This window comes from Sorex fumeus, unplaced genomic scaffold (assembly GCF_029834395.1).
Source record: "Sorex fumeus unplaced genomic scaffold, SorFum_2.1 ptg000034l, whole genome shotgun sequence".
Classification (NCBI taxonomy): domain Eukaryota; kingdom Metazoa; phylum Chordata; class Mammalia; order Eulipotyphla; family Soricidae; genus Sorex; species Sorex fumeus.
Genome location: NW_026606091.1, coordinates 17514471 through 17537910, shown reverse-complemented (window position 1 = coordinate 17537910; position 23440 = coordinate 17514471). Strand labels below are relative to the sequence as shown.

The window sequence follows — 23440 nt, the reverse complement described above, 5'->3', positions numbered from 1 at the left end:
TCCATTGGAGATTTTGTTGTTACTGTGTTTGGCATATCGAATACGTCACGGGGAGCTTGCCAGGCTCTGCTGTGCGGGCGAGATACTCTCGGTAGCTTGCCGGGCTCTCCGAGAGGGGCGGAGGAATCGAACTCGGGTCGGCCATATCATATATATATGCATAGGTAAATACTGTGAAACTGATTAGCACAATTTATCCTCACATAGTAACTATTTGTGCATAGGTAATATGTGATAAGAAAATCTAAAACTTATTTAAATTTAATTTTGGTATAGTATGCGATAGCACAGCGGGTAGGGCGTTCGCCTTACAAGCGGCCAACATGGCCAACCCGAGTTCGATTCCTCCGCCCCTCTCGGAGAGCCCGGCAAGCTACTGAGAGTATTCGATATGCCAGACACAGTAACAACAAAGTCTCCAATGGAGACGTTACTGGGCCCGCTCGAGCAAATCGACGATCAACGGGAGGGCCTTTACCTTACCTTACCTTTGGTATAGTATAATTAACTTTAATAACATATTGTATATTAATCATTTGTCCCATAAAATCACATCATTGTATCCTCTGACCAATATTTATCCATTTCTATTAAAAAATAAAAATAAGATAAAATAAAATTAGTTGTGAACCTCCTCCAGGAGTCTGTCTAAGACTAATCACAGGCAAGGATCAATATACTTCTCTGTGTTCCCATAGCATCTTTGCTTCTTGTGCCCTTAGTACTTACTGTTTGTTTTTGTTTTGTTTTTAAAGAACTTGACAAATGTTATGAGTGTTCATTATGTATCCTATTTGTGAGCTCTTTGAAGATGGAAATTGTGACTAATATTATCCCAGGATTTAGCACAAACAATAAATAAATCAGGGACAAGCAGATTATGTATTAACAATAGTAAAACTTTAAATCTTTAAATTTTTAATCACTTTAGTTTGTAACATCTGCAGTATTAAAATTTTTGCAGACTTCAAAAATTTAAAAAAAAAAAAAAAAAAAAGGATTGTATTCACTCCAGAACAATTAAATCAGGGTATCTAAGCGGCAGGACTCAACTTCTGTATTTTTCCAAAGCTCCCATGATTATTCAACAGTGCAAAGTTGAAAATCTCCAATTAAAAAAAATAGGTCTCACGGTGATTCAATAGAAGGAATTTAATTTTAAAAAAAACAAAACAACAATAATAAACAACTGTCATAGAAGGTAGCCACTCTGCCCTCTGGTGGTGTACTGACACACTGCACACTTCTTTCAGGGTGCTTCAAATACTAGGATCCTGTCTTTCTTCTCCCTTTTCTCATCCAGCCATTTTCCTCCCTTGTCACAAGCTGCCCCTTGAACATTTGATCCTGCCTTGGAAAATAGAGTTGATCCTTTATTAGTGCTCTTCCCCTTGAAGCATCCCTTTTAAACCATTTCTCTCAAATGCTGCTGTGAGGATGGGAGGCAGTAGAAGTCCTGTCTGTGCCCTTGAAGAGCAGGAGAAGCAGAGCAGACAGGTGAGTGGTGGATCTTATTTCTTTAACTAGTTCAGTCTCTAACCCAGAGAGTGGGTTCAATTACCAAAAGCTATAGGAGGAAAAATGTATAGCTTAGAAATTATTCCTCTAGGGGGTATCTTTGCTTCTGAGAGTGCCTTGCTGATAAACATTCAGCATCAGGCAATGTGGCATCTTAGGAGCCAAAGGGGCTCTATGTTATTTGTTTGTGTAGCAGTGCTAAGCGTGGAACCTAGGACCTCATCTATCTGAGGCAGGTGCTCTCCTGCTGAACCACATCCCCCCAATTTCTAAATTGAGGAAATAGTTTATAATAGTGTTACTTTACAAATATAGTATTCCTACCCCACCTACAATTAATGTGCCAATTATCCCTCCTCCACTATCCCTATGTCCCCTCCTGTTCTTCTAGTTGCTGAATCAAGACACTATCTACTGGGGACCACAATCATCAGATGCCACAGAACAATGCTATTCCGAAGGCACCATTGGATGTCCTCAGTGTTGATGATGAACTTACCATAGTCTTTTTCACATACACTTCTTGGCCTCGGGACAGTCCAAAATCTGCTATTTTGGCTACATAGTTTTCACCGACTAAAATATTCCTGGCTGCCAGATCCCTGTGAATAAACTGAACATTTAAAAACCATCATGTATGGTCAGGATAATATTTACTTTTCTACTTCATATTGTTAGCACAAAGCCATCAGGGGTCAGAACTGTTAGTGAAATCTGTCAAATGACCAGCATGTCTGACAGAAGCTTTTCAAGAAAAGGCCTTGGTTATTCAATTCTTCAGTTGCAATGCAAAGTGTCTGTTGTTGGACATTTTTTGGAGCCAATGAAGCTAATGGCTCAGAAACCTCAAATGTTCACAAAATTCAGTAGATAAAGGTACTGTCAGTATTGGGAATTAATTTTCTTATAATTGAATGGTGTATTAGGGCCAGAGAAACAGTACAGAAGATAGGGGATTTGCCTTACACATGTCTTTTATTTTTTTTGCCTTTTGGATCACACCTGGTGATGCTCAGGAGTTACTCCTGGCTCTGCACTAAGGAATTACTCCTGGCGGTGCTCAGGGGATCATATGAGATGCCAGGGATTGAACAGGGGCTGCTGCATGCAAGGCAAATGCCCTACCCACTGTGCTAGCGCTCCTGCCCTGCCTCATACATGTCTTAACCTAGATTTGGATCCGCAGTACCACATATGGTTCCCTGAGCCCTTCCAGGAGAGATCCCTGAACACAGAGCTAGGAAGAAGCCCTGAGCACTCAAACCCAGGCCAAACAACAATAGATAGCATTGAGATTCAAGGTAGATTGTAAAAATGTCTAAAAGGGAGGGTGTCTGGGCAAAAAAATGTACACAGTGATCTAGCCTCTGATCCTAAAGAGATTTCCAGAGTGAAAGACGTCCAGAGCAGGATTCTCCTAACGAACCTGTTTTTGGCTCAAATAGTCCATGCCACGGGCCACATCCGCTGCGAAATGGAGCAACTGCTGGGAGGACAGCGTGGAGGCGGTGCTGTTGGCTATGGCGAAGGCTGGGTCGGTCTCCAACACGCGGCTCTTGCGCAGGAAGTCCAGGAGGTTGCCGTGGGGGGCGTACTCGATGGCCAGGTACAAGTAGCCTGCAGAGAGAGGGAGCAAGCAGCCCCTGAAGCAGAGGCACTAACCAGCAGGAAATATCGAGATGGGGCCTGCTTCTCGAGACCAGCCAACCTTGAAGGGTTCCTTCTGGGGTACCCACCTCATTACCATGGAGGGCTCGAGAAGAAGGTAAGTGATGTCTTCCTCCTGTACTGCGCATGGATTCAGGGTTCCTTTCTTTCCCCTGTGTTCCCCACCCTAGTTGATATGGCCCAACAAGGAGGACTTCTTGAAGAGTGTCACCCACCTCCTTGGTGACAATAGAACAAAATTAAAATGCTTGTCCAGAGGGTTTGAGGCATCGTGTGTACTTTGCCATGTATGCTCACTTCAGTAATCACTGAGAACCTGGTATGAGTCAGGCATGACATCCTAGCCTGTCTCTTCACTTCTCTTAAGGTGATTCAAAACAAAACAAGAGCAATGACTATCCTTGAGGGAAGGACCCCAAGATATGACTTTCTCTTCTGCTTTCTATGCATCCCTAAAGCACTGTGGGTCCTCATGAAGCAAACAGCTGGCAAGGCGACTGGTTAGCAATTAGGTGTCAAAGTTAGTGGTTTGCTTCCATGAACTAGAAAAGCCAGACTTTTAGGAAAAAGATAGAAGCCTTCTTTGGGGGAAAAAATATGGTTCCCTGTCTTATTTTAATAGTAATTCTTTTTCTTAAATATACTTAAACTGTGGGGCTGGAAATGATAGCACAGCAGGTAGGGCATTTGCTTTGCAGGTGGACAACCTGAGTTTGATTCCCAGCAACCCATATGGTCCCCCAAGCACCACCAGGAATAATTCCTGAGTGCAGAACCAGGGGTAAGCCCTGTGCATTGCTGGGTGGGATGCAAATAAATAAATAATAAATAAATAAACTACCTTGATTAAAAACAGTGATCTCTGGAGCCAGTGAAATACATAAAGGTTTCACTGTTTTAAAGTAAGTTTTTGAATTCATTATTTTTAAAGTTAAAAATGAATTCTGAACTTCAGGGACAGTCTAAGAAATGAAAATTTGGCAACAAAATATCTTCTAGCACCAAATCCTTTGTACAATAGGAAAAGTAGGCTGAAACGATTGGGTGTGCTCTCTCACTTCTTTGACAACTGACAAATTTTATGGGCCAAATACACAGCATGACAGAAAAGCAGAATTTTAAAAGATATTTATTTTTCTGTTGTAGTTATTTTAAGTTTCATTTATTATTAGCATACCGATAACTGTTTTCAGGAAATAAGTAAAAAAAAATGAATGATGTAAGTTTATTATTTAACCAAAGGTACAGGATCTGACTTTCAGATTTACACCCTTATTAGATCATAGAATGACACATTATTTGAAGTGCCAGTGTTTTTAGTTAAATAAATTGAGGAAAAGGAAGTCGTCTCTTTTCTATTGTTGGTTTTTGTGCCGCATAGTCAACAAGACACTGTCAAGTTTGTAAATAATGACTCTGCGGAGCTTTTTTTTTAATCTTATTTTTTTGTGGGTACAAACTTTTCCATGAGTAAGTATAAGCGAAGGTTCAACTACAAAACCTAGGCATCATGCAGATGCAAACCCATGAGATTTCTGTTACCTTCTTATTGACAGTTACTTGCACATATTTCAACAGGAAAGTTTCACTAAGTATTTGATTTAATAATATAAGTTGAGCTTTAGGAGTATGTGCTCCATAACATAGTTATGAAACTGTACAGGAAATTGTTTTGGAAAAGAACAAAATATGATGGAATAAGAGCTGATTCTTGTGTTTATTCCAACCTAAGCTTTATCAGTACTTTTGCATGATAGTAGATTATTGACATTCAGAGATTTAACATTGAGAAGATGTTTTTGTAGCTCAGAGGTAAATAGGAAAGATAGAAAATGAAGGAAAACCAATGTATTTGTTGTCCTTACTGCTGAGGGCTCCTTGACCCACCTATTTGTAGCAGCTGAGAAAGTCTCTGCATCAGCAAGGATGCAGGCAAGCAGGGCACATGCTTGTAGTAATGGATGAGCCAACTGACTCAGCCTTGGGACCTACCTCCAAAGAGATGCAAAGTCCAGCAATAAGAAGGGAACTAGTTGAAAGGCATTAAGTTGAAAATGCAACTTGAGAAAAGAAATAGATCACATTCCTGAGATTATGATCTCTCTTAATTTCAATATGGAATGTGCCTTTTTCAAAGGGGGGTGTGGGCGCTGGCAGGGAAACAGGAAAAAACCTCTTACCACGGTGTTCACAGGCTCCCAGGAGATTGATGATGTTTGGGTGATGTCCCAGTTTACACAGAACCTCCAGTTCTCCCGCGAAGTCTCTGTGGTCATCTTTGGAGGCATATTCTGGGAAAGAGGGCAAGAGTTGTGGTCCTTGTCCCTGGCCAGACACAACTGCCCTCTCTTGCTCCTGTGGCTTTCAGGCTCATTCAGCTATGCTCAGGTCTGGAGCACTTAGAAATTAACACCTCTAAGTCAGGGAGTTCAACTCCACTAACTAAAGCCAACGCTTCTGAGTTTTGGGGGGCTGTTCTGTGGCTGTAAGGCATTTAGCAGTGTCTCTGACCTCTACCCACTAGATAGAAATAACTCAACCTGGGGCTGGAGTGATAGTATAGAGGGAAGATTTTGCCTTGCACGTGTCCAACCTGGGCTCAATTCGCGGCATCCCATGTGGTCCCCGAACACCACCAGGATTAACTCCTGAGTGCAGAGCCAGAAGGAACCCTTTTTTTCCAAAAGGAAAAAAAACTCAACCAAAATTGAATCAAGACATTGCCAAGGAGTCTCCAGGGTGCAAAACCACTCCTGGTTGCAAATCCTTGCCCTAAAGTTTTCCAGTCTAGGCTCTCAAATACCCAGGAAGATGACTGGGTAGAGGTATTGAGGAACAGAGCCCACGTTTCAATGAAATGCTAGCACTAATGCAAAGATCTTGCTTTGTTCAACAGTACAAACTTGCTTTCTCTCAAACCAATGCTGTTAAAAATCTTATATCCTGGGCTGGAGAGACAGTGGGTAGGGTATTTGCCTTGCACACAATTCACCTGAGCTTGGTTCCCAGCACCCCATATGGTACTCTGAGCCCCATTGCAAGTTATCATTGAGTGAAGAGCCACAAATAAGCTCTAAACACTGCTGGTGTGGCCCAAAAATAACCATAAGAATGCACGGCCCAGTGACCCTCTTGTTGAAGTCACTGAGTTGTCTGAAAACTGAATTACACTTGTTTCTACTCTTTGGTTGGTCAGAGGAGGAGACACCAGACACTCACTGGGAAGAAGAGAAGGCTTTTCTGCAGATGTGTAAACCAGTCATCAGATATGAGTCAGGGATAGTGTGATATTTGAAAAAATAACATCAGAAGCAAAAGTGGGAAAGGGGTATGCCTAAATAAATATTTGGAAATCACAGAAATTTTATTTTTTGATCAAGAGAATTCATAAGACAGAAGACCAGGCAATTCCAACTTATGTTCTTTGTTCATATAGCAGGAATCCACAGGCCAGTGTGGTGGGGGGACTTTAGAAATGAAGCCCTCCCTTTACTCAGAAACTGCTGTTCTTTGCAGACATTCCTCTCCCTGCAGAAATGGTCAGTTTTAATGTGGGGAGAAAGGGATTCTCCTTCACTGCTGGTGGGAATGCCAACTGTTTTAGCCCTTTTGGAAAACAGTATGGATATCTTTCAAAAAATTAGAAATTGAGCTCCCATTTGACCCAGCAATACCACTTCTGGAAATATATCCCAGAGATGCAAAAAAGTATAGTAGAAATGACAGCTGCACTTTTTTATTCATTACTGCACTGTTTACAATAGTCAAAATCTGGAAAAAACCCAAGTACCCAAGAACAGATGACTGGGTACAGAAACTTTGGTACATCTACACAATGGAATACTATACAGCAATTAGAAAAGATGAAGCCATGAAATTTTCTTATAAGCGGATCAACATGGAAAGTATCAGGTTAAGTGAAATGAGTCATAAAGAGAGGGACAAACATAGAAATATTGCACTCATCTGTGGAATATGAAGTAACAGAATGAGAGACTAACACCCAGGTATAGTAGAGACAAGTACCAGGAGGTTTGCTCCATGGCTTGGAAGCTGACCTCACATGCTGGGGGGAAAGGCAGCTCAGATACAGAAGGGAACACTTTTGGAGGACCTGCTTGGGATGGGAGATGCGTGCTGAAATAGACTATAGACCAAACATGATGGCCACTCAATACCTCTATTGCAAACCACAATATCCAAAAGGAGAGAGAGAGAACAAAAAATAAAGCCCTGTCACAGAGGCAGAGGATGGGGATGGGGTGGTGGTGGTGGGAGGGATGCTGGGAACATTGGTGATGGAGAATGGACACTGGTGGAGGGATGGATACTTGATCATTGCATGACTGAAACGCAAGCACGGAAGTTTGTAGGTCTGTATCTGTACCTCAGGGTGATTCACTAATAAAAAAATTTTAAAAAAGAAAGAAAAACATGGTCAGCCCCCAATGGAACAGGGTTGAATACACTGACATCTCCCCTCAATCATATGATCATCTAATCTTTGATAAAGGTGCAAGTAATGTGAAGTGGAGTAAGGAAAGCCTCTTTAATAAATTATGTTGGCATCATTGGACGGCTACATGCAAAAAAATAGGCTCAGAACTCTGCCTAACACCATGTACAAAAGTAAGATCAAAATGGATTAAAGACCTCAACATCAGACCAGAAACCATAAGGTACATTGAAGACAAAGTTGGCAAAACCCTCCATGACATTGAAGCTAATGGTATCTTCAAAGATGCCACGCCACTGGCCGAGCAAGTGAAAACAGAGATAGATAAATGGGACTATCTTAAACTAAGAAGCTTCTGCACCTCCAAAGAAACAGTGACCAAAATACAAAGACAGTCTACAGAATGGGAAAGGATATTCGCCGAATACACATCTGACAAGGGGTTGATATCCAGGATATACAAAATACTGGTTAAACTCCACAAGAAGAAAACATCCAACCCCATCCAAAAATGGGGCAATGAAATGAACAGAAACTTTCTCAAAGAAGAAATCCGAATGGCAAAAAAGCACATGAGAAAATGCTCTACATCATTAATCATCAGAGAGATGCAGATCAAAACCACAATGAGATACCATCTCATACCTCAGAGACTGGCCCACATTCAAAAGAACAAAAGCAACCAATGCTGGCGTGGATGTGGCGAGAAAGGGACACTCCTTCACTGTTGGTGGGAATGTCCACTGGTTCAGCCCTTCTGGACAACAGTATGGACAATTCTCAAAAAATTAGAAATTGAGCTCCCATTTGACCCAGCAATACCACTCCTGGGAATATATCCCAGAGAGGCAAAAATGTATAGTCGAAGTGACATCTGCACTTGTTTGTTCATTGCAGCACTCTTTACAATAGCCAGAAACTGGAAGAAACCTGAATGCCCAAGAACAGATGACTGGTTAAAGAAACTTTGGTACATCTACACAATGGAGTACTATGTAGATGTTAGAAAAGATGAAGTCATGAAATTTACATACAAGTGGTACAATATGGAAAGTATCATGCTAAGCGAAATGAGTCAGAAAGAGAGGGATAGACATAGAAAGATTGCATTCATCTGGGGGATATAAAGTAACAAAGTATGAGATTAATACCCAAGAATAGCTGAGATCAGCACCAGGAGGATTACTCCATAACTTAGAGGCCAGCCGGGTATCCTAGAGGAAAGGGCAGTTCAGATAGAGAAGGGAGCACCAAATAAAGGATGTTTGGAGGATCCTCCCAGGAGGGGAGATGCATGTCGAAAGTAGACTATGGACTGAACATGTTTGCCACTCAATACCCCTTTTGCAGACCACAACACCCAAACGGAGAGAGAGAACACAGGGGATTGCCCTGCCACAGAGGCAGGGGGGGATGGGGGGATGGGGGTGGGAGGGATATTATCCATGGTGGTGAAAAACGGGCACTGGTGGAGGGAAGGGTATCTGATCATTGTATAATTGAAACCCAAGCACAAAAAAAAATTGTAAATCTACAACTGTAAATAAATAAATAAATAAATAAAAATTCAAAAACAAAAAAAAAGAAGAAAAAGAAATGTTTATGCACATAGTTTTCTGATATATTCCCTCATGTAAAAGGAATTTAAATAATTAAAATTTTTTAAATCGCCTTTTAAAAAAAAATGGTCAGCCCTAGGCCCTGATAAGCTATTGTTTGTATCTATTTCTATGGAAATGAAGTTTGCAACCAGATTTAGGTATATTTTTATATACCAATGAAAAAACTGCTTCTTGCCTCTCACTCTCTTTACTGTTTTCCAAAAGTCCTGGAGGCTACAGTAGCAAAACAGAAAAGAACTTTCCATCTGCTAAACAAGTGTGTGTGTGTGTGTGTGTGTGTGTGTGTGTGTGTGTGTGTATGCCTGCATGTGCATGTGTTTTGAAACATTACTGTCTCTAAGCATAGATAATATTCTGTGTTTATTTGTTCTCTGACATGGCTTTAATGCAGAAAGAAATGATGAGTTCCTGAGAGATTCAAGATAAAGTCCCATGAGAGTGTCAATGTTACAGTCAAAAAGAGGGGGGGAAACTCCCCACTGATTTAGGAGAGACTTTGTTAGGGAGAACCTAGCAATGGCAGTCCATTCCATTCCTTGCTCAACCCACCACTTTCCAAGTGTGCAGTCAAAACAAAACACAAAACATAACTGCAGTCTCCACATGTCTTCACGCAGGTGACAGCGATACCAGTGAGTGCTCGGCTTTTTTAGATGTCTTATATCATCTTATTAAATGGGCAGGTAGTAGGCAGTTTTAAATGATGACAATGGGGGAAAGTTTTAGCTCTTGTGATTTGTGAGATAATAGTTGTCAATTATGAACATAGGTAGAAATCTCTGGGAAAGCTTGATTAAGAGCCAGACCCTCAGGAGACCCTCCCAGAAATCCAAACACACTGAAGCAAGAGGACAATGAAGCCCAAGTAGATGCCTGTATAATAGTGTCTCCAGGAATTGTTTAATTTTGTTTTTGGGTCACATCCTCACACCAGCGATGCTCAGAGGTTAATCCTGGCTCTGGACTCAGTGATCACACCATGTGGGCTCAGGGAACCCATTTGAGGTGATGGGGATTGAACCCAAGTCAGCCATAGTGCAAGGCAAGTGCCTTACCCTCTGTCCTATCACTCCTGCCCCATTCTCAGGGATTTTTTGAAGCAGATAATACAAAGCAGTGGTTATAAAGTGCAGTTTCCAAGTCCTCAGCATAAGTATCACTTAGGAACTAACTGGAAATGCAAATTCCCAGCCTTGCCTCCAACTTACTGAATCCAAAACTGTAGAAAGGGGACACAACAGTCTGAGTTTTGAAAACTTTTCTTTCTTTGGTTTTGAGAATGGCCATATGCAGCAATGCTCCGGGGATATTTCTGGCTCCATAATCAGGGATCATTCCTGGACATGCTGTGCAGGATCATATGCGGTGCTGGTGATTGAGCTAATACTGGCTACATGCAAGGCAAGCACCATACCTCCTGTACTATTTCTCCAGCCCCTACTAGTCTGCTTTCCAGTGGATTCTGATTATCTACTCAATTTTGGAACCATTGCATCAAGAAAAGCAATATTGCTGGCTCCAAAGTTAGCAGGGAATGACACTGGTATCCACAAAACCCAAGGAATCGAGTCAGAGAGTATTTAACTATCTTGTGCCTTCAGATTTACATCCTGACCCAATCACAGGCCCCGCCTCACAGGAAACATCACCCTCAGTTGCACATAACAGCCCTGTCTGACAGCATGCCAATTTTTTGTCTAAAAAAAAAAGTAAGACCAGAGAGGAAAGATTCAACAGGAAGTCAAATTTTCTTCCCACCCTAGAGAAATGCTGTCCGTGCACTGTCCATTTGTCCACACACTGACCTTTCATCCTCTTGATGGCAGCATCCATCCGTAACCCATCCTTCTTGATGCGTGCCTTAAGAACCTGGCCAAAATTCCCCTCCCCAATCACATCTTGAAATTTGATGTCATTCCAGTCAAGCACTGGATAAATTGTAGGATCCGGGTTGTTTTTGGCTTTCCTGTTCAGGGCCAGAGTTCCTGAGTTGAACTGCACAGCTGGTTCTTCCCTCTGGAAAAATGATTTTTTTTCATGATTTTTATGTTTTCATCATTTAGAGCAGCAGACCACCTCCTGGCTAATTCTCCTCAGTGAAAAGAGAAAGTGTGTTTTTGATTCTAGAACAGATATGAATGGCTGCCGTAGAACTGCAGGGGTACAATTTCAACCTCAGGGTGAAAGTGGGACATAATGGATTGGCAATGCCTGCAGGGAGGAGCAAGCAGCAGGGATAACAGCACCTGTGTCACAGTGTGGCACATCCCTGGTATGGACACGATTGGCTTTCTTTTCTTCTATGGGATGAGCAGGTGCTGGGTTTTGGTTTGCAAAGGAAATTGCAGATTTATCTAGGACAGGCATAGGGCTTGCCTTAGTGAATGCTTTCCTGAAGTCATTTGGCCTATTCTTAGACTCACATTCACTCTCTCTGACTTGTACTAGACCTTAAGATCTTTCAAGCCCGCTCTGGGATAGACTCTTACTCCAGGATGACCGAGGCTTATTCCAAGTCCCGCACATTGTCTCCTTGAGTTTTAAGTAGCTGTTGACAAATCACAACAAAATGCTGGTCCTATGATGACCCCAGGCACTCCCTGCCTCCTTGCTGGTCCTCCCGTTCCAGTGAACTGAGCCGGTTCTTTCATGGACTCAGATAATACAGCCCCTTTTGCCATATTTTGTTTTCTTTTGTTTTTTGTTTTTGTTTTGTTTTTTGCTTTTTGGGTCATACCTGGCAATGCTCAGAGGTTACTCCTGGCTCTGCATTCAGGGATTACTCCTGGCGGTGCTCGGGGAACCATATGGGATGCTGGGAATCGAACCCAGGTCAGCTGTGTGCAAGGCAAACACCCTACGGGCTGTGGTATTAGCCCTTGCCATCTTTTGAGGACAACCTTGGGTACTTCAATACATGAAAATAAGCTCTATTTGAAATATTTAATTGTACTTAATGTTATATAGTAGAATCAAATTATTTTTAAATACAAGTCATTTTTATACATCCTAAAACCACAAACCAGAGGGGTGTACCAAAAAGATTCCAGTGGAATAGAAGGATCTTATTAACTGTTGTTCCTGGCCAGAATTAATTGATGATAGAATGAAGCATGCCAACTTCCATGAATCGTGACTCTGTTACGAAGATACTTTCCATATATGTATGTACATATACATATATGTCTATATTATTCTTTTTTTTGTCTATATTATTCTTAAACATATAGGAGGTATGTATAAAAAAGTGGAGAACAATGTTAAAGGTACGAAATGGTAACTGAAAATAGAAATATGTGGGGAAATTTTATTTATTGTAATAAATTATTACCAATCACATTGGGTTCTATATGTACTCATGTAGTTCTGTACCAACAATTGTGCAAATCCTTTTACTGGAAAATTAATCTATCTGGTATATTATGCCTAGAATGACCATATGTTTCATTTTGGTGGCAATAGTGTTATTTTGGTTTGGTTTCCTGCATAATTATTCAGACAAAACCTCATTCTTATAGGTGTTCCTGCTTAGACAAGAAATTATACATATATCTCTCATTTCATAAAGGAAGTCAGAATAAAGAAGATACTTGACTAAAGAAAAAAGAATGCTTTTTAAGTCAATCTCTTGGTTCACATCTTTAAAGTGAAGATTCTGGAGTCAGAGAGATGGTTTAGCGCAAATAAAGAACTTGTTTTGCACATTGCCAACCCTAGGTTTGATCCCTAAATGATCCCCTGAGCACCATCAGAAGTGATCCCTGAATCCCTGAGTACTGTCAGGTGGGTCCTAAACCCCAAAATAAATAAAGGAAAGGTTCTTCCTATGTGTAGATTTGCATTTCTTAGCCAATAGGAAGATAATATACTACCACGTTTTGGAAAGCTTGTGCCATTCTCCTTTGAACATTTGCCCTCTTCAGTTGCAACATGATCAGAAAGGCTAACAGCACCGTCAGGCAGGTCATTCCTGCAGAGCCGAGGATGGCTATGAGCAGCATCTTTCCACCTCCGAGGTCCCCTAATGCTGTGAAGGAGAACACAGTAGAAGCAGCAGGGTTACTTTAGGGAGACAAAAGCCAACACCATTTGTGGAAGAAGTCAAAACATTATGGGAAGGTAGACGGTGATGCTAGCCTGGTTCCCCAACCTGGTACTCATTTCTAAAACTCATTTCTGAATATGCAAAGGAATTTTTAATGGCAATATGTTGACTTTTGGCTATTGTCATTTTTCCTCCTTTTATTTCCAAGTAGAGGGAAAGCACATGATTGTTATCAGATCATAGTGAGAATGAGTAACTACCTATACGTGTGGGTTTAGGAGTGTGACAATTGCTTCACCTGAAAAAAATCTTTAAAGTTCCATGATGCTAAGAAGTAGAGTCTGTAAGATCCTTTTTCAAAAATTGTATAGTTTTAAGAACAGATAGAGAAAATCTGAAAATATCAACAAGAGAAGGGAGAGAGAGGAGAGAGAGAGAGAGAGAGAGAGAGAGAGAGAGAGAGAGAGAGGAATGGAAGGAGGGTGAATAGAAGATAAAAATTTAAAAAATAGGTGTCAGGTCAAAATAAACTGTTAAAAACTGTTATCTAATTCTTCCACTTTCCATAATTTAAGGTAAAATACAATGTAATGTAGTTTCTTTTTATAATAGACAACATGTTGAGTGAGAGTTTATCTTTTTACAAATGTTCTTTTGCAATGATCTGTCTTTCCTTTTCCCTCTATATGTACATAAAGAGATGCTTAAAATTGAATGATAGGACTCTTCTTTTGTTGTTTATGTCATTGTCCTGTTTGTAGTTTATATATGCCTTGTGTTTAAGGCCTGCATATATTTTTCAAACCACAACTATAAAAATGAAACATTTATAAAGGACATAACTGGATAACTACGACTATTTCTAATTAGAAGACTCATTCCTTTTGCATCTCAAAACTATTTCAAAGAAACAGCACTAAAAATATAATTTGTTTGACTTTAATTCTAAATCCCAAGGAAAACCTTGAACCCAAAAAATTTTAATACTATAATATCTGTAAAAATATATTTTCTGTAAAAATATGTATTAGTGAAAGTTGTACTTTCCCTCTATTGACATTCACTTGAATAAGTTAATTTTTGCACAGCTCACAGGTCTTGAAGATGCTATTTCAAATAGGCTGCAAACAGTCCTGCCCTCTATGGCCTTTTAAAATTCAACAGGTTTTATCAATTACAGACACTTAGACACATCTTGAAACTCTGATGGATCTCTGGTTCAATGAGCTTACTCTTGGGGCTGAGGAGATGGTTGAAAGGGCTGAAATACATGCTTTGCATATAGGAGCCCAGGTTTCCTTTCCCGCACCAGATCATCCTGGATACCACCTAATGTAGCCTCCAAACAAAACCAAACCTTAATGAAAAATACCAAACAACAAGAAAAAGTTTTTCTCCCTCCACAAAAGGGAATGCCCTTTTGTGGGGGAGATGGGGGGTGGGAGGGATACTGGGATCAGTGGTGGTGGAGAATAGGCACTGGTGGAGGGATGGGTGTTTGATCATTGTATAACTGAAACCCAAGCACAAAAATTTGTAAGCCTACAACTGTACCTCATGGTGTTTCACTAATAAAAATTTTTTAAAAAGTTTTTCTCCCTCCATTATTAGTTATGGGTATGGAGACATTGCAATCTGAAATTAAAAATCAAAGGGATACTTGGAGCAACACAGAGTCATTCAAGCTTACAAAAGAGCTCATTTTGAGATCATTCTTATAAAAGAAAGATCATGTTGATAAAGAATTCAAGTCTTAGATTCTCCCACCAAAGCACCTGTCCAAGCCTGCCTCCAGAAAGCATGTCCCACCTTTGTTCTCCTTGGAATCAAATTCACATTCTTTAGAGCTTCCATGAATGGATGGGAGGAGCTAATAAGCAAATTTAATTAAAGTTTAAAAATAGAAGATGAATCAACCAGATATTTTTCCCAGGGGTGTTTACATCTTAAGGATCTCCTGGAGTTACTGAAGCCCATAGGATAAATGAATGATGTCATAAGACACAAAGATGATGTAAAAGTGTTAAGACTTTAAAGTTTTTTGAAATTCTCCAGAAGTAATCTTATGTAAATGCATGTTTTATCTACCAACCTTGAGATTTAGAGAGAGTTATCAGTTCATGAGAATAGGTCAGGTTGCTTGGACCTATGTTGTTCTCTGCAAAAATGTCCACCAAATAGGCTGTTTCAGGTTCAAGGCCCTTGAGCTGATACTGGGTGATGGTAGCATTCTTGATTTTCACATCAATGTGTTGGTCTTCACTCTTTCCCTGAACTTTGTAACGGATGATAATAGAAAAAATAGAAAAACCATCCGAGATTGTCCAAGAAATCATAGCTGAGGAGTCTGTGATGTTGGAAATCTTAATATTTTGTGGTTGAGGAGGAGGAACTAAAAACAAAAACAACAGAATTATTTCACTTAATATATACTACTATAGATTAGATAATATGTGTCTGAGTAAACTAATTCTAGTTCATAAACATGCATGATTAATTAAGGGGTGTTTTAATCATGGTAAATCCAATCATTTGGCAGTGGACACTATGTTGACTTGAAAAACATGTCACAAAAGATCTAGCTTCGATCTTGTGTCCCCATCTGTATGTGTAATCACAGAAAATCTGCCGAAGATTACTAAACATCAACCCTAGTTCCCTATGTGGCCCCATTTCCACTCAAACAAGATGAAAGAAATGATGGACCAAGAGAAACTCACCCTACAGTAAGAACAATTGCACACTAAAGAGAAAGGATTTATCCACAGACAGAAGGTTATCCAGCCCCAGATGTTTTTAAAACTTCAAATTTTATTATAGAAATTACAGATAAATAGTAGCTCTGATACTGAAAAGATGAATATGTTTGCCAGTCAAGAAACAGTGATTCAAAAAAAAAAAAGAAAAGAAACAGTGATTAATCATAATTACTTTTATTTTAGGTTCAAGCATGTATCCATTTATCAATTGCAAATGTACAAATGTATTAAGCATTGGTTGGCATCAAAATTATATTAATTATTTTTGCAAGTGTCCATGAAACACTGCTTCAATAGACGTCTGATTTAGATTCAGTGAGTCTGAGTCCAACAATCTGCATTTAGAAATTCCCTAAAGTCGATTCTAAAACACTATAGATATGTTAATCATAACAGACTATTTAAAAGTAGGGTATGACTGCTCAAATAATTTATACAAGAATTTCTTTGAGGCATTTGATTGCCTATCCAAAGAGATGAATGGGCATGGTGGTTTGGCCAAAACCAACAAAACATGGAATTAGAATCCCAAGTCCCACATATTGCTTGCTAGAAAACTTTGGTCAACTCACTCATATTCATTTGTGTCTCAGTGGTCTTACCCTGTTAAATATATTAATTCCTTTTCTACTCCAATAGCACAGGGCTGGAGCGATAGCACAGCGGGTAGGGCGTTCGCCTTACAAGCGGCCAACATGGCCGACCCGAGTTCGATTCCTCCGCCCCTCTCGGAGAGCCCAGCAAGCTACCGAGAGTATTCGATATGCCAGACACAGTAACAACAAAGTCTCCAATGGAGACGTTACTGGGCCCGCTCGAGCATAAATTTATTTTAATACACATACAGAAATATATTATAGATTTTTTTATATATTTTTGGGACCATACACCAAATCTAACTTAAAGTAATTCCTTTCTTATGCTTGAAGAATTGTCTTTTATTATATTTACCCATGGTAAATATAATATTGTCCAAGTTGTTATAGATATTCCTTAAACTAATTCTTATCACTTAACAAGATAGAATTGCTAGCCTATGTACTGACAAAAAAATTATAACTATAAGCATTTAATTTTACTTAGGACAACCTATATGCAACGAATGATAACATAGCACATTAGCAAAGATATCAAATGAGATCAAAACTTTGACATTCACATTTTCCTTAAGTTCTTGATTATTCGGGGACCAAATTTGTTTTCCTACAAATTTTGTAGGAGAGCCAAAACCCCAAGTGATTCCATAAAACTGTCCAAGGTAAGTCAACTTTCACTGACTACTAGTTTGTTTTCATTTAATCCTTCAAATATGATATTGATAATGCTATTTTTATAGTGAATGAGTCCAAGGACTGCCTTTATATAAAATCAGTAATTATGTAAGACAACTTTGAACACAGAAAGTTATTTGATCTATTATTATCAAGACCTTTAACAAATCTCTGTTAATTTAAAAGGTTGGAAATGGTACAGGAAAAAAATTGTACAGGTCAAGGGACGAGAACTGTGCCTCAAAATTGATGCAAAACCAAGAAGAGAATTTGGCATGTGATACACAAACATTATGAATCACTGGGGGATTATTCAACCTGTGGCACTTGAACCACTGTCTTATTATATGCCAATCAATAAGATTTAAATAATTATACTAAACCCCCAAAGAAGTCCTTTTTTTTAAGTTCTAAAATTGCAAAACAAAGCTCTAGAAACTACTGTAGAAATATGGGGAATATACTTATGACCTCACAATAGGGAATAATTCCAAAACATAAGCAGTACGAGCCACAGGGGCGAAAAATTGACAGGTCTAATTTTACTTAAATTAAACTGCCTACAAGATATAAGATGAAAATAAAGAGATTTGGGAGAATACATAAGCAATGTATATAAACAGATGTATTCAAATTAATGATTTTTAACAAGACAGCAATAAAAGTCAACCAACAGCAGATCGCCAATGTATATCAACAAACATTAAACAAGAAGAAATCCAAATGCTGAATGAAGTAGCAAAGAAAATATGCTCAACTTTTAATTATCAAGGAACTAAAATTGAAATCAATAGTAAGGCACCATTTTTTATCTTAGAGGTTGACAAAATGAAAAAGTATTTGACAGTATCAAATGATATAGGGAAAGAACATAAATATAGAGGTGGATATAGGAAAAATAATGGTCTCATAAACTTCTGGATATTATGCACACTGAATAGATACTTTAGAGAGACATAAATCAGGACCAGAGCAATGGTACAGCGGGACGGATGCTTGCCTTGTATGCCACAGACCCGGTTCCCCAGTATCTCATATGGTCCCCAAGCCTGCCAGGAATGAAATCTGAGTGCAAAGCCAGGTGTAAGGCCTGAGTACAGTTGGGTATAGACCAAATGCCAACTAATAAAATAAAGAGAGAAATAAATAGCCCATCAGTTCATTTTCTGTACATGCTTCCTAAAAAAGTTCTCATATCCATGCGCATGGAGAAATTTGTGTCACTATAATTTGGGTTTCTTTTTCTTTCATTTTTGTTCCAATAGAAAAAGAAAGTAAATGTCGGGACTGGAGCAATAGCACAGCAGGAAGGGCGTTTGCCTTGCACATGGCCGATCTGGGTTTAATTCCCAGCATCCCGTACGGTTCCCTAAGAACTGCCAGGAGTAATTCCTTAGTACAAAGCCAGTAACCCCTGTGCATCTCCAGGTGTAACCCAAAAAGTCAAAAAAAAAAAAAAGAAAGAAAGAAAATGTCTATCTAAAAGTGAACAGAAAAAATAATGATATAAAATATTATGCAGGTCCACATAAGATCTGAACAAATATCAAGATATCACTGTCACTGTCACTGTCCTCCCATTGTTCATCAATTTGCTCAAGCAGGCCCAGTAACATTGTGAGACTTGTTACTGTGTTTGGCATATCAAATATGAGAGGAATCGAACTCAGGTCAGCTATGTTGGCTGGCAAGGCAAACACCCTACCCACTGTGCTATTGCTCCAGCCCAAATATCAGCATCACAGTCCTCCCGTTATTCATCAATTTGCTCAAGTGGACCCAGTAACATCTCCATCATGAGACTTGTTGTTACTGTGTTTGGCATATCAAATACATCCCGGGTAGCTTGCCAGGCTTTGCCCTGCGGGCGAGATACTCTCAGTAGCTTGCGGGGCTCTCTGAGAGGGGTGGAGGACTTGAACTCGGGTCAGCCATATTGGCTGCTTGCAAGGCAAACACCTTACCTGCTGTGCTATCACTCCAGCCCCAGCCCAGATATCAAGATAAAGATTAATATGTATATACGTATAACTTCTTGATGTGTATAATGTGTTAATATAGACAGTATTGAATTTATTTTTCCCCTATTTCCAAGCACTGAATTTAAATAAAGTAACAAATTCATAAATTTGGCTGTCAGTGGGGAGAAGGAGATAGTTTAGAGCAGGAATGATGTTCAAAAGTTTATTTAGGGCTGGAGCAATAGTACAGTGGGTGGGGTATTTGCTATACATGCAGCCAAGCTGACTTCCATCCTTAGCGCTACGTATGGTCCCCAAGCCCACCAGGAGTAATTCATGAGTACAGAGTGAGTAGGAGTGAGTAGTTAGCTCTGAGAACCCTGGTGTGACCCAAAACCCCTCAAAAACATATTTTTCTTTATCCCTCTTGCTATTACTTTCATAAATGAATAGAAAAAGCAAATATAAAAAAGTTAACTATGTTTAATTTTAGGAATGTGTACATTTGAGTCTTATTTTTTTAATCCATTTGCAAAGTCTATATATCACAGAATTTTTTAAATGATGACTAATGTCTAAATACCGATAAAGTATTGCTGGAGAAACATTGAATCAATTTCCATATCTATTACTGTGAAAAGAAATCAAGCTCCAACTGCAGAAGAGGCTCAGACATCAGAAGTTCAGAGCATATAGTACAGATTTATTTATGTGGTAATTGGTGTGACCAAGAAATATTTCATCTTCCCAAGGACTCAAAAGTGCAAAATTACAATTCTAATGCAATGATTCTAAATGAAACACTCCACTAAATTAAATAAAAGCTTTTAATACTACCCAAGAAGTAGTTTTAGTCCAACTAACTTAAAATGACAAATTTGTAATATAGAAAAACCTAAAATGGAGAGTATTTGTTGGGGGGGGGGAGAGTGGTTTTGTTATTCTCATGCATATATTGAAAATATTGAAACCACAAAAGTTGACTGTTGAGGAGATTTTTTTTCAAGCAAACTTATTTAGCATTTAATATTAGGCAAGATCCATTTTAAATAAATATCTCTGCAGATAGCTATGTGACAATCCTGATATCTGTTTAATAGAACTAAATAAAACCTAGAAAAATCTTATTCATGTTATTCATTTACTTAATAACTAATTCCGTTTACCTGCGTGAGGTAAATTTTAGCTCATTCATACCTAAATTATTGCAAATTTAAGTACATGGAACATTTGCCAATTTCAAGAAATATTCTTGAAATCACTTCTTCAAAGAAGATTGATAATCAATAGGCATAGTAAAAAATGTTCATCATTGCTTATTATCAGGGAAAGCAAATAAGAACAATCATGAGATATGTGTGAGAATGACTTGTTTCAAAAAGAATAGTAATGAATAGCATTGGTGGGGGTGTTAGTTAAATGAACCCTCATGCACTGTTGGTGGGAATGTCATCTATTTCAGCCTCTAAGGAAAGCAGTTGGAGATTTCTCAATTGAAAAATGGTAAAATAGAACTCCCATACAGTCCAGCAATTCCACTTCTTGGCATCTACCCCCAAATACAAAAATATTAATTTGAAAAGATATATGCACACCTGTAGTACTTAGTACAACAGCCAGCATACAGAAACAATCTAATGTCCATTGACAGTGGAATGAGTAAAGAAACTTTGGCATGCATACATGTGGAATACTATGCAACTATAAGAGATGATGAAACCATGCAATTCTTGGCAATGTGGATGCAACTGAGGAATGTAACATTAAGCAAAAGTAGTCAATAAGAGAAATACAAATATTGGATGAGCTTACTCATCTGTGAAACACCGTGAGACAAAACAAAGAAAGCAGACAGTATAGAACAAGGACAAACCTTTGACCTCGATTGTGAAACCAATCACCAAGCAGTGCAGGGTAGTGTGAGGTGAGAAGAGGGGGGTTAAAATCAATGTAGCAGTGACACAATGACAGTGGTGGAGCTTTGGTGGACACTTTGATGTTGGTGGGTTGCTGTAACTTTGCACTTCAACATCATATATTTTAACAATATTGTTACCATTTAACCTAAATTATAATAAAATAAAATTTTTAAACTTTTAAGTCCTTTTTTCCCTAATTTTTTTTCTTTTTTTTTCTTTGCCTTTTGGGTCACACCTTGTAGGATGGCATTGGTTTGTCCTTTCACACTTTCTGCAGGGAACTTCAAGTTTATTGGATTACACCCATCATAGTGCTCCCAAGTCACTCCCATTCCTTCGTTTATCTGTAAACTCTTCTCTGTGCCCTCTTCCCCAACCAGTTAACCACCTTCTCCCTAATCATATTCTGTTAGCTTGTAAGATCAGATCCTTCTAAGGACACTGAACTTGTATTGTAAGTTATGTCTTTTACATAGTTTACCTTAAAGCAATGTCCTTTCTGTATGGACACAGGAAGATAGTTAATATTATGCTTTTGCAACTTAGGAGTTGATTGACTCCGAATAATATTTACTCCTGGGCATCTGCTTTCTCAACTCAGTTGCCCTTATCCTAGCACCCCAAAAGCAGGGTCCCGTCGAGGGACTGAATGGACCCAGAGCAAACTGTGAGCTACCCTGGAATCGAAATGGACCAGGTCAAAGCGCCACAATACTCTACTATAAACTGAGAGTATGGTCATGGACAAATGCTGTCATGATCTTAATCCAATGAGATTAGGACTCTGCTGGGGGTAGGAAGACTAAACTGACCTGGAATATATAGTGAGATGTCCTCAGGAAGAACCAAACTAAACCAGTTTGATATATCTCTTACTGTGCTCATACAGAACGACATTGCTAGAAATATTAGAAGTAGATTTACTACAACTATTTAAGTGGATTACTAGCTGAGGAACCCGCGTGACTTTGTCCCTCTACCAGTACCTTCATGTGTGCGGAGAGTGGTCTCAGCATGATGGCACAAAGTCACGCGGGTTCCGGGGCCGAGATCTCCAAGCCTACCCGGATTTGGGGGATTTGGGCCGAGCATCCTCCACCCAGATCCTCCAAATTCCAGTAGGCGGGGGTCACACCCACCAACTGGCCCCCTGGCGCTGTGTAATCCCATCAACGGCCAAGACTCAGAGACTATAAAAATCAGCTCCCGTAACTTATTATGACATCTTATTATCTCATTCCTACTTTGGACAAACTGGCAGGCTACCGAATGTAGCCTGCCCACACGACAGAGTCTGGCAAACTCCCCGTGGCGTACCCAGTATGCCAAATACCAGTAACAATGATGGGTTTCATTCTCCTAAAGAGCCTTGAATATAATCTCAGGTCTAGGATGAAGGAGACGTTACTGGGGCCTGCTCGAGGCAATCGACGAATAACAGGATGATTTGTGATTTGTGACTAGCTGAGGAAAGAAGAAAGTGACACACCCTGGCTGGGATCCTACCCTTAAGCAGATCTCCTAGTAATCTGGAGTAATCTCTTTAGATGAGATTTTGTCCTTGAGTTAATATCCTGGAGGAGAAGCCTTCCCTCTCTTTGTTGATTTGTTAATGTTCAGCCCCACCTTTGCATCACCACCCTATGTGATTGCTGTATAAACTAAGACTGTAAAAGAGGAAAGTCAGGATCCAGGGAAGAAGAAGCAGAGAACAAAGGCTGAAAAAGAAGGTCAGGGAGTCATCAGAGCGAGAAGAGTCAGTCAGAATCCAGCGGGTCGGAGTCAGGATGAGAGTCAGGGAATCTGGAATCTAGGAATATGGGGCTAGGAAGGAAGATTGTGTGAGATGGGAGAGATGAGAGATTGACTAAATGCAGCTAATCAGCAACCAGCTTGGTCCTTGTTCTTCCTTTGCCTGCCCATCGCCAACAGCTGTCCTGATCCCGTCCATGCACAGCAGCTCGAGAGCACCAAACACAAACGGTGAGAGACAGCTGCCCAGAGAGCCCGTGAACACACATCATACCCTTCCCCACGCGCATATTTTTTTACAACATCTGGAGATGCAGGGGTAAATAATTCTCAGGAATTATTTCTGGCGGTGCTTGGGGGACTATATAGGATGCTGGGGCTAGGGGATGGGCAGCTTGCAAGGCAAATACCCTATCCACTGTACTATCACTCAAGCCCAACCTTTTAAATCTTGAAGTAATGGGAGGAA

The 23440-nt window shown here is 39.7% G+C and overlaps 1 protein-coding gene across 2 annotated transcripts in view; it reads right to left on the bottom strand.

Annotated features, from left to right (window-relative positions):
• TEK (TEK receptor tyrosine kinase) overlaps positions 1-23440 on the bottom strand; it is a 121060-nt gene that overhangs the window by 9378 nt on the left and 88242 nt on the right. Inside the window, exons 13-18 of one of the 2 annotated variants that reach the window (XM_056117103.1) lie at positions 15402-15701; positions 13137-13291; positions 11070-11280; positions 5367-5477; positions 2945-3135; positions 2018-2131 (exon numbers count right to left, since the gene is read on the bottom strand). In XM_056117103.1, coding sequence (XP_055973078.1) covers positions 2018-2131; positions 2945-3135; positions 5367-5477; positions 11070-11280; positions 13137-13291; positions 15402-15701 — 1082 coding nt within the window. The remainder of the gene's footprint in view (positions 1-2017; positions 2132-2944; positions 3136-5366; positions 5478-11069; positions 11281-13136; positions 13292-15401; positions 15702-23440) is intronic. The other variant, XM_056117104.1, reaches the window with a different exon arrangement.